Source organism: Monodon monoceros, unplaced genomic scaffold (assembly GCF_005190385.1).
Source record: "Monodon monoceros isolate NGI ecotype Baffin Bay Population unplaced genomic scaffold, NGI_Narwhal_1 Super_Scaffold_10, whole genome shotgun sequence".
In the NCBI taxonomy this organism is placed as follows: domain Eukaryota; kingdom Metazoa; phylum Chordata; class Mammalia; order Artiodactyla; family Monodontidae; genus Monodon; species Monodon monoceros.
Genome location: NW_021703766.1, coordinates 2,085,870 through 2,098,081, shown reverse-complemented (window position 1 = coordinate 2,098,081; position 12,212 = coordinate 2,085,870). Strand labels below are relative to the sequence as shown.

Genomic DNA, 12,212 nt, shown 5'->3' with positions numbered 1-12,212 from the left:
CCCACCAAGAGCCTCTCTTTGCTGGGCCTGACCTGCCCCCTTCCCCACCCACAGGGGTTACCTGTGACTGTCAGCTGAGACAAATGATACCAGTCTTCACCTACGCACAAACAGAGCTTTCATTTTTAAAACTGACATTAATGGAGTCCTATTGCCTGGGCTACAATGACTTCTTTTCCTACACTGCAATGTGTGTGGGAGTCCATTTCATCATCCCTAACAGCTGCGAACTCTAGGCAGCTGGTGCCACATTTCAACTGCACCCCCATTCATGTCCATCCTCCAACTGAGAGACACTTAGGTTGCTTCCAGTTTTTTGCCAAGGAAATCACTGCCGCAGACAGACGTGCGTGGAGTGTCTACATGTATTACCCAGATGTGGGCTTGTTGGATTAAAGATGGTGCGCGTTATAAAATTTGATAGATACCTCCAAACCTCCCGCCAAAGGCCGTGACAATTCGTGCTCCTCCTAATTGTGCTACTTCTAAAATCAAGAAAAAACTAGGTATCTTCTGCATGAAGAGGTAGGCGTGTGGGATAGTGGCTGCTCGTTTCCCAAGCACTCTCCCCCTTAGCTGAGTGCCCCTGGGCGGGCCTCTCAAATCACCTGCACATCACAGGAACCCCATGTCAGACATCCAACCTCTCGGTACCCGTCCAGTCCCTCCTTCACAGAGTCCATCAAGGGGACTCACTATGCCCTCTGGCCCCAGCACGAAAAGGGGGGGGTGTGATCTGAGCCAACAAATCGTCCACTCCTTTGCTCACATGCAATGCAGAGAAAGCACACGTGTCGGCTATCTGCAAGGGAAAGCACCTCCGCTCATTTTAGAGACAAAGAAAGTAAAGGTGCGGGTGGAGACACCACCTCCTGGTGCACCGTGACTGAGCACGTGAGTACATGCATACATCAGGCCGCAGATATATGGATATGCGAACACACCTTGTCATGACTACACACTGCACTGTGAACATATGAACATGCGAGTATGTGCTATGCCTGTCATGAACATATGAACGTATGAATATACTGTATGATGAATATATGCATAAATGTGGTGCCATGAACATATAACGTGTCATGAATATATGAAAGTAGGAATACATCAACATACAAACATATATACTATGTCATAAATACATATTTATACACAACACATACATACACATACCATATCATGAATTATAGAAGAGTAGAGCTTAAAAAACACTTCAGATACCACCTAACCCCAGGTTGCAAATTGGTTTCTTCCTGAGAGCCAATGTTGATAACTGGTAGAGTCTGAGTCTTCTCTGGGTTCACTGGGAAAACATGGGGGATGATTAGTGATGCCTGGTGAGGGTAGGGGTGGGAGAAGTGGTGTGTGCGCCAGTCTGTGGTCTTCTTTGTGTTACACCCATCTGGGGATGACAGAAGTCTCCCCCACCCCATCAGGATGTTCATGAGACCCCCGCCTTCCTTGGGGACAGGGAAGGGATGAGACACGTGAGCAATGAGTTACCTGGGATGCCTTTAAAACTCTGCTGCCTTTTCACCACCTAAGATAAAAGATAAGGATGTGGGCAAGCGTTGTCAGCCCCAGTGATCCACCAAGAAGGGGTCCCAGTGATTTGGCCTGGAAACCCCCTGGAAGGGGTCCATGGCCAGCTCAGAATGCAAGTTGTGTTCTCCTTTCAAAAAGCCTCTGGGTCTTAATTCTGGGGGCAGTATGCTACTTGATGACAGAAAACCAGCAGCTGGAATGTGGGTGAAGGCAGAAGGAAGCCTCTAACTCCAGAAAAGCTTGCTCAGAAAGCAAGGGAGAGAAGTGGCCCTGGAGCTGAGTTGGGCTGGACCTGGCTGACCATCTCCCACCACAGTTGCTGGCCTGGAACCCAGAGCTGTGGAGGTACCAGACAGAGCCAAAGAGCAAGGACAGACACTCGAGCAGTGGTCCTTCCCCAGCACCCTCCCTCCAGGCCTGCCAGGCTGCGGCTACAAGTGCAGAATGCTCGGACAGGTGGAGAGAGCTGAGGGGGAGAGGAGGCAAGGAGAGGGAGGAGGGGTGGGAAGGAAGAGGGAGGGAGGTGAGGGAGGTGGAGAAGAAGAGGGAAGAGGGAGGAGAAGGCAGGAGAGGAGAAGGGGACAGAAGACATGGCCGGAAAGGTGACAGCGGCAGTGGGCACCCTCATCAGAAAGCAGTGCACCCCACCCTTCCCAACACCACCAGGACACCTGGCCTGGGCCTGCCCTGAGTACCACTTGCCTCCTGCGTTCTGCTGCCCTAGGCCACGGCTTCCAGAGGGCCCCCAGACATCAACGGAGACCACTGTGGGGAAAGAACCCAGCACCCTTTCCCTCATCTCTGGCTCCCTCCTTAGCCCGCCTCTCACTTTCAGGCCTCGCTGCCATGCGAGCCTCCCTCTTACCTTCTTGTGAGACCTCAGGACCTGGGGCACCCAGTAGGGCATCACAGCCTCATCCCTAGGCATCGGGAGGCGGCCCCCAAAGTGGTGGCATGGGCAGGGGCATGCCTTGGTGGTTTGGGGGACATAAAACCAGACCATCTTTTGGATCTAACAGAGGAAGGGAAGAGAAGGTCCAAAGCGGGGTAGAGCCACGCCCCAGACAACCTCAGCCTCGCGGACAGGGCCCTGGAGAGCGCCTCTCCTATGCCCCGCCCACAGCACACCCCGACAGCCCAGCTGAGGGAGCAGGTCCCCATTCCATGATATTCCCAGGAGTGGCTGGCACCCTCACGACCCACCACCTGCACCTCTGCCGTGGGGCATCTGTGTGGTACTGTGGCGGGACACATGGGTGGGAGTTGGGAGGCCTGGCTCTGTCCTGAGGCTGGCAGCCTCCAGGAACAACCCTTGGGCACAACGTTTAGCCTCTCTGAGCCTCAGCATTCTCGGCTAGAGAGAGGGCTCTGCCAGAATCTTGACAACATTGGTCAGAGTCTAAAATGGATAGTCTTTGGTCCAGCAATTGCACTCCTGGGACTGTATCCCAGGAGGACACATGAGCATTTGCTCAAGAACACTCAGTACAGCACTGGCTGTAGTGACCAAATAGCCTGAATGCCTATAATAAGGGACAATAAATAATGGACATGGGAACAGACGGAATGGGTGGCCTTTGGAAAGAATGAGGCAGACCTGTCTGCCCTGACACAGAATGAGCATAGAGACACGATATTAAGTGGGAAATGCAGCACCGTATGCTACCATTTACATTTTTTTAAAAAGGTGGGGGGGGGGCTTCCCTGGTGGCGCAGTGGTTGAGAATCTGCCTGCCAATGCAGGGGATACGGGTTTGAGCCCCGGTCTGGGAAGATCCCACATGCCGTGAAGCAACTAAGCCCGTGCGCCACAACTACTGAGCCTGCGCTCTAGAGCCCACGAGCCACAACTACTGAAGCCCACGTGCCACAACTACTGAAGCCCACGTGCCACAACTACTGAAGCCGGCGCGCCTAGAGCCCGTGCTCCACAACAAGAGAAGCCACCGCAATGAGAAGCCCGTGCACCGCAAGAAAGAGTAGCCCCTGCTCGCCGCAACTAGAGAAAGCACGTGTGCAGCAACAAAGACCCAATGCAGCCAAAAATAAATGAATAAAATATAAATAAATTAAAAAGAAACCAATTTTGCTCATGGGGCAAAGCGGCCAGGCCCCAGGGATCAGCGAGTCCCACTTTGCCAGCAAAGAGTCTTGGTTGTGGGGTTGGGGGGGAGTCAACCGGGGCTTCTGAGAATGTTTTATACCTGAGAAGAAAGAGAGAGTGGGAGAGTAAGCCTTTGGAAGACTCCGAAAGACTCAATTTCTGCCATGTGTAACACAGTGTAAAACAGACCCGTGGCCACCATCTAAAAACACTAGAAATGACAGCACAAACACTCTGAGTGGAAGGATGAAGAGAATCTGGGTCCCTGAAGACATCATAAAGCCAAAAAACCAATCCTAGAAGAATCCTCTCTCTACCAAAGACCCTGGTTGAACCCACTGTGGGTCAGTTTTCTGTTTCTTGCACCTAACACTTCCCTGCTGATGGAACAGGAGCCTGAGGAGCAAGCGGAAAGGGGACTGGATATCCAGGCAGGGGCAAGGTCAAGAAGGACCCCAAGAGTTGTGTCAGGGAGTTTGGTCCATATTCTGAGGGAAATGGGTCTCCACGGGGGAGTGACAGGACCAGATATATGGTTTTAAAAGCTCACCAGCTACAGATCAGAAAATGGACAGTCAGAGTTAGAAAGGATGTAGGCAAGGAGACCAGCTGGGAGGCTGGGCAGTCACCCTGGTGAGATGTGCTGGGCACCTTGACTTCTATATTCCTTCCACCCTTACCCCTGACACCCAGCAACAAAACTCAGTGGGGAGAGTGCTGGAATCTGAGCCAGAGACCTAGATTCTAATCCCTGATCTGCTATGGACTGAGTGGGTGATCTTGGACAAGCCCCCGTCCCTCTCTGGACCTCAGTTTGCCCATCTGCTAAAGGGAGATGATAATACTTATTCTGCCCAACTTTCAAATGATACAATGACCAACAGGAGGGACTGAGGCTATCACCTCTGCCTAGAACAATATGACTTAGTCATCTTGATACACTGACCCCTTTGAGAGTCTATTAAAAAAACAAGAAACAAGAGATTCCACATTCTACAATCACTACAGAGCCTACTGATGTTAAAAGGGCAATAAGGAAATATTATGAACAATAAATTCAACAACACTGATATAAAGGACAAAGTCCTTGAAAGGTATAAACTACTAAAGCTCACTCATGAAGAAACAGATAAACTAAATAGCTCTGTATCTATGACAGAAATTACATTTGTAGTTGAAAACCTCCCCACAAAGGAAGCTATAGGCCCACGTGGCTTCACCAGCAAATTCTACCAAACACACAATGAAGAAATAATACCAATTCTACAGAAAGTCTTCCTGAAAATGAAAGAATACTTCCCAACTGATTCTACGATGCCAGGATTAATACATCATAATTAAATGGGTTTGAAAGGTTGGTTTAACTTTTGAAAACCGATCAATATAATTCATCACATTAACAAACCCTTAAAGGAAAACTATAAAATGACTTCAGTAGACACAGGCAAAATCCAACGCTCATTTCTGTAAAAGCTCTCAGCAAACTAGCAATAGAAGGGAACTTCCTCAGCCTGATAAAGGGCATCCAAACTTACAGCTAACATCATACTTAATGGTGAAAACTCAAACATATCCTCTAAGATCAGGGGAAAAAAAGGATGTCTGTCTTCCCCACTCCACTTCAATAGTTTACTAGAAGTTCTATCGTGTATCAGACAAGAAAAATAAATAAAAGGCATACAGATTGGAAAGGAAGAAATAAAACCATCTCAATCTGGAAATAACATAATCATCCCTGCAGAAATTCTGATGGAATCTACAAAAACAGCTACCAGAATGAGTTTAACAATATTGTGGGATACAAGATCAAAATACAAAAATAAATGGTATTTCTAAATATTAGCAATGAGCAAACATAAACTGACTTTTAAGAACAATGTCATCAAAAATATGAAATACTTATAAATAAAACTGACAAAAGGTGTGCAAGACCTGTACACTAAGAACTGCAGAATACTGCTGAGAAATATTAAAGAAACCTAAATAAATATAGAAATTACCATGTTCATGGATCAGAAGACTCAGTATGGCTAAGAAGACAATTTCTTCAAATTGATCTACAGACAATCCCAATCAAAATCCCAGTAGGACATTTTTGTAAAAAATTGACAAACTGATTCTAAAATTCAAGTGGAAATGCCAAGAGCCTACAATAACCAACTGTGAAAAAGAAAAACAATGTTGGAGAGCTAACACTACCTGATTTCCAGACTTTTTATAATTATAAAGCCACAGTAATCAAGTTAGTGTAGTACTGGTATGAGGATAGACAATCAGATCAGCAAACAGAATACCGCAACAGAAACAGACCCACGTGTATATGGACAATTGGTTTTTGACAAAGGTGTAAAGGCAAGTCAGTGGAGAAAGGATGAGCTTTATGATATGTGGTATTAGAACAACTGGACATCCACGTACAAAAAATGAACTTCAGTCCATACCTCATGCCATATACAAAAACTGACTTAAAATGGACCACAGACCTAAATATAAACAGTAAACTATAAAAATTCGAGAAGAAGGCGTAGAAGAAACCTTTCTGACCTTGGGTTGGCAAAGCTTTCTTAGAAATGCATAGAAAGCATGATCCATTGTTGTGCTGGGGACAGGCATGCCTAAACAAGATCCAGGAAAGATTAAATTGATAAATTGGACTTCATCAAAATTTAAAACTTCTGCCCTTTGAAAGATAGTGATAAGAGGATTAAAAGACAAGCCAAAGACGTGGAAAAAACACTTGCATATTAAATATCTGGTAAAGAACTTGTATTCAGATATATAAAAAACTCTCAAAACTCACTAATCTAAAAAAAGCAACCCAAGTTTTTTAAAGGGTCAAAAAAGACATATCAAGTAAGATATGCAGATGGCAAAAATATATGACGAGATGCTCAACATCATGAGCCATTGTGGAAATACAAGTTAAAACCTCAATGAGAGGGATTCCCTGGTGGTCCAGTGGTGGGGACTCCACGTTTTCACTGCCAAGGGTATGGGTTCAATCCCTGCTCGGGGAACTGAGACCCCGCAAGCTGTGCGGCCAAAAAAAAAAAAAACAACACACACACACAATAAGATACACACCTATTAAGATGGCCAAAATTTAACACTGACCAAACCAAGCGTTAGTGAAGATGTGAAGGAACCGGAACTTTATACATTGTTGGAGAGACTGTGAAATGGTACAACCACTTTGGAAAACAGTTGACAGTTTCTTAAAAAGTTAAACAGATACCTACCATATGATGCAGCAATGCCTTTCCTAGGTACTTGCCCAAGAAAAATGAAGGCATGTTCACACAAAGACTTGTACACAAATGTTCACAGCAGTTTTATTTGTTGGACAAAACAGAAAAGGCTGGGAATGATCCACACACCCTTCACTGGATGAACGGATAAACTGTGGTCTATCCGTATAACGATACTACTCAGCAGTAAAAAGTAATGACCTACCAATGCACAACCACGTGGATGAATCTGAAAAACAACTATGCTGAGTAAAAGAAGCCAGACAAAAAGAGTACATACTAGATGATTCCATTTATATAGTGTGAGTTGGTGGACAGTGGTGAGCATAGCTGCCTTCCATTTATATAACATTCAAGGAAATGCAAATGAATCTCTAGTGACAGAAACAGACCCACGGTAGCCTGAGGACCGCGGGGCAGAGAGGGTTGAGTGGAATTTCAAAAGGGCACAAGGAAACCTTTTAGGGTTGCGTACATGTACCGCACTACTCCATTTTATACAAGCGACTTGAGCACCCTGGATTTTGATATCCACAGGGGTCCTGTAACCAATCCCCTTTGAATGCCTAGAGATGACTGTACATCGTCACAATTGTAGTGGTGGTTTCACAGATGTGTGCATATGTCACGATTTATCAAACACTACATTTTACGTATGTGCCATTTATCATATGCCAACCGTATCTCCATAAATCTGAACCCCTGATTCAAGTCACCTACCTGCTTTCGGGGTCTCAAGGACAGAGGGACCCAGTAAGGCAGCACCGCCTCAGCCCTGCGCACCGGCAGGCGGCCCCCAAATTTGGCCTGGCACTCACAGCAGATGGGCTCTCGGTGAACAGAGCTGGGGACAGGGCACATCTGAACAAGAGGCAGAAAAAAGAGAATTGAATGTGATGCTGCATTAGTGATGTGAGTCAAGGTACTCTCTGAAATAGTAAATCCATGCTCAGAGGGAGCAAGGTTAAGACAGGGCATCCAGGGGCAGGCGCAGGGACAGGAGCCTCAGCTCCCGAAGCTCACAAAGAGGCAGGCTATCTCGGCCTGCCCTGAGGCCCTCCAAAGTCACTTAGAGGAGGACCACCAGAGCCGGCAGACCAGGTATGCTGGGATGTGCGACCACTTACAGCCACATTACCATGAGCAAGTCTTGGATTTCCCCCCTAAAAACGGGGAAGTACAACCAACCCTAGCAGGGGTTGGGGGGGAATGATTGCTCTTTTTGTGGTAATCCATGTCAATCTGCACACAGTGCTTTATGTTTGTAAAGGCTTCCACAGCCATCCCATGTGACCCCACCACACCCACAGGCAGGAGCAGAGGAAAAGTCATCCTCTCCAGGGGCAGATGGAGCTGATGCCCAGAGCAGACACTTTAAGGGGCAACATTGGTTCTCCCAGGCCTCCTGAATCCCTGTCATGAAGAATTGAGCGGTGGGGGAGGCAGTGGGTGACCCTACATAGAGATTTGGGGGCTTGCATGGTCCCTGAAACCACGGACTCCCCTGTCTGACACACCCTCTCATGAGATGCTGCTTCTGGACCCACATTCTCTGCTCTCCCCACCCCACAGGGGCGTGTCAGAGTTGGGGCAAAGTAGTTGAGATTTGCTTTCCTTACCGAATGATCTATGGGACACACTTCTTCCCCAAAAGTTTGAAATGTGCTTCTTTCCCTAGAAAAGAACAGGAAGGCTTAGAAAGTTCTGGGCTTTGTGTAAATTGGGAGCAGGAGTACTAGGGTGAGGGCCTGGGCCAGCTTGGCTCATACCATTAAACCCCAAGAGTGGAAGGGGTTATCATTCTGAGCCCACGAGGGTGCAGGGGGTGATAACAGAAGCAGGTATGTGCACAGTCACATGCTAAGGTCTGGGGGTTCCCAGATGTCAAGCTATTGTGGAATCCTGCATTCCCAAACCTATGTGCTTCAGGCACACTAGAGCTAAACCCGTGCTAGGCCCTTTGGGAAAGACAGGAACATTCCAACCTGGTGAGAATTTTCCAGGACGTGGAGCTGCCAACCACAACACATGTGATGCTTTAACAGACACCCTGAGCATGCTTGGAATACTGAAGGAAAATATCGTCAAAGCTCTACATCTAAGGAAATTCCTTGCAGTATAAAAACCTGGGTGCTTTGTCTCTGGATGACAAAGCATTTGGGGCTGCATAGACTCTGTTACTCTTCCCATTCTCCCCAAAACAAGTTGCTAGAATGTCGGCCACTGTATGGAGAGTGTCCAGTGGGCATAAAACCAACACGAAGCAAAGACCAGCTTCCCTGAGAGCGAGGTATGACATAGAAATGGTAAAAGTGAGCTCATCATCATAGTCACCACTACCGCTATCTCACTACAGCAACAGCTTCAGGTCATTAAGCTCAACTGCCCCAGCTGATCCCTGACAACACGGGATGTGGGATGCTGCCCTGCACAGCACCCAAGCCCCCAAACGCTCATGACAGCATTGCTGTTTCCTTGTGGGGGCCACAACCCCAGCCAAGAAGGTGAAGCCAGCTAGTTTCAGAGGCTGGCTCAGAATTGTATTATATCCCAAGTCAACCCAATGAAACCCATTCTGGAACTTTGTTAAAATTACTGGGAAAGGGAATGTCCTTTTCTGTTGAGGCCGTAAGCCTCCGGACGTCTTGGTGGTCATTTTGCCTCTAGGAGGGGAAGAAAGCAAAGCCGAAGATGGAGACAAACAGTCCTTGACCACCGTCCTTGAGCATCTGGACACATCCATTCCTGACGACTTGCTCCTGACATCCTCAGGTGAAACATTGACTTGCCCTTCTGGGCTTACATGATGTAGGTATGGCGTCTGTCCTGCCTACCTGGTACAAGCTTCTATGGGACAGGGTGATTTGGGGGTGCTGGGCTTCCCCGGGTGACTCGGGGTCCGGCTACCCTCAGGTGACTCGGGGTCCGGCTACCCTCAGGTGACTCGGGGTCTGGCTTCCCTCAGGTGACTCGGGGCCCGGCTTCCCCGGGTGACTCGGGGTCCGGGGTCCCCAGGTGACTCGGGGTCCGGCTTCCCTCACGTGACTCGGGGTCCGGCTTCCCCAGGTGACTCGGGGTCCGGCTTCCCTCAGGTGACTCGGGGTCCGGCTTTCCCAGGTGACTCGGGGTCCGGGTTCCCCAGGTGACTCGGGGGTCCGGGTTCCCCAGGTGACTCGGGGTCCAGGTTCCCTCAGGTGACTCGGGGGTCCGGGTTCCCTCAGGTGACTCGGGGGTCCGGGTTCCCTCAGGTGACTCGGGGGTCCGGGTTCCCCAGGTGACTCGGAGTCCGGCTTTCCCAGGTGACTCGGGGTCCGGGTTCCCTCAGGTGACTCGGGGTTCGGCTTCCCCAGGTGACTCGGGGTCCGGGTTCCCTCAGGTGACTCGGGTGCCTGGCCCCCAGGTGTGGAGTGGTGGCCCAGAGTTTAGGACTGAGGGGGCACTTGCCTGTCATGACGCGCTCGGGGTGAGTGCGCGCTGACAGACCGAACGGACACCCGAGGGCTCCCGGAAGTGCCCGCCGCGACTCTAAGTCTTGGTGAGGGGGGTGACGAAGCTCATGATGACGGCGGTGACGAAAGAAGGGACTGGCCCAGGCGTGTCACTCCTCCCTCAAACCGTCCTCCTCTCTGCGCCCTGTCCCTCCCCGGGGCCTCCTCCGACCCCCAAGGCTCCTCCTCTTCCGCCCCCCCGCCCCTCAGAGGCCAGGCTCTTCCGGCGACGGCCCTCTGCGCACGCCGCTGACTGGCCCTCGTTCAGCCAATCAGACGCTACCTTCTAGGCACTTACCTGGCAGCTGATTGGGCCCTGGCGCCACGGGCCTCGGGGTCAGCAGGGCGGGGTCGGCGGGGCGGGGCGGGGTCGGCGGGGCGGGGCGGGGTCGGCGGGGCGGGGCGGGGGTCGGCGGGGCGGGGCGGGGCTCCGCTCGGGGACGGAGCGGAGGTCGGGCAGGCGCGGTTGACCGCGTGTCGGTTGTGGCCCCGGCCTGGCCTGGATGGGCGTCGGCCCCGGAAGAACCACTCCCTCACTCCCGGGAATGCCCACTCACCATTTCCGAAGGACGGGCCTGCGGGGCCGCGGGGCACACTAGCCGGGGTCTCTGTCCCCTGGAAGGAGAGAAAGAGGTGGGACCCCCCCCCCCCGAGGCCGCAGGGGCGCGGTGCCGGCCCAGGGCTTATTCCGGATACCGGGGAGCATCTCGGTAGGAGTGTGTCCCACGCAGGACCCGGGACGTACTTGTAGTTGAAGTCGTTGTTTTTCTGACATTCAGATTTAACCGGGCGCCCCGCAAGTCACTGGCTGAATCGGGCTCAAATTGTGGCTTTAGAGAATATGTGTTTCTTAAGCAACCTGGGGGTTCGAAGGCCGTGGAATTCAAAACAACTGACATCCAGAGATGCCGTGCGGTTCTGAACGCTCGGCCCGTTTCTCTACCCGTTGATCTCTCCTTCCTCCCCCTCGCACGTGTGCGCTCTGGGCAGTTTCTGAAATGAAGACACGATGCTTGTCTTCACATTTTAGTAAAATTGAATGTTTTCTGCCTCTCTGTGATCTTTATCACAAGATCAGATTTGTATTTCTTGGAAGCATGGGAGTTCCCTGCTGACCTAGTGGTTAGGATTCCGAGCTTTCAATGCCTTGGCCCGGCTTCAATCCCTGATCGGGGAACTGAGATCCAGCGAGCCACACCGTGGGGCAAAAAAAAAAAAAAGTATTTCTTGGAAACAGACTTCTCAGTGTTTGTTTTTCTTTTTTTCTTTTTTTTTTCGGGGGGGGGCACATCTCCACGTGCTGCGTTCTAGCCATGGACAAACAGGAGTTCCCAGGCACTGCTCAGGATTCTTGGCTCCTTTATTAAACTGGTAAGTTCATGAAGTGTAAACAGGGCTGAGCTTCCAGCCAGTACCCCCACGCAGGCTCTCCGGGCCAACACCGATGCTGACAGGGCAGCACCCCACCATTAGCTGCTAATTATTTCAGACACCCCCCCCCCACCGCATGTGTGTCTATAAATAATGTCACCACTGGTCTCTTAATAGCTAATGACAAAATTATCCAGGAATCTCACCATTAGCCTAGCATTTTATTTATGGCTGTCTTGTCTCTGCCAGCCTTGGAGGGCCCTTGGCTTCCTTGCATTCTCCTCCTAAGCCCACTGGAACATTGTGGTAGCATAGAAGACAGGTTTGTGCCCCCCTAGAAACTCTGGCCCTCACCCCTGGGACTTGCCATCTCATGTCAAGAGTGACTCATCACCGTCCCCATCCCCACCAAAAATAGTTAAAAGGACTTACGGTACCAAGTTTGTAGAGGATGTG

At 50.1% G+C, this 12,212-nt stretch overlaps 1 protein-coding gene across 1 annotated transcript in view; it reads right to left on the bottom strand.

Annotated features, from left to right (window-relative positions):
• The window catches only part of CUNH16orf95 (chromosome unknown C16orf95 homolog), a 191,019-nt gene extending 180,472 nt beyond the window's left edge, over positions 1 to 10,547 (bottom strand). Inside the window, exons 1-5 of the mRNA XM_029204943.1 lie at positions 10,342 to 10,547; positions 8,517 to 8,571; positions 7,618 to 7,758; positions 2,411 to 2,557; positions 1,504 to 1,540 (exon numbers count right to left, since the gene is read on the bottom strand). Coding sequence (XP_029060776.1) covers positions 1,504 to 1,540; positions 2,411 to 2,557; positions 7,618 to 7,758 — 325 coding nt within the window. The 5' untranslated portion in view covers positions 8,517 to 8,571; positions 10,342 to 10,547. The remainder of the gene's footprint in view (positions 1 to 1,503; positions 1,541 to 2,410; positions 2,558 to 7,617; positions 7,759 to 8,516; positions 8,572 to 10,341) is intronic.
• Positions 10,548 to 12,212: the final 1,665 nt, after the last annotated feature.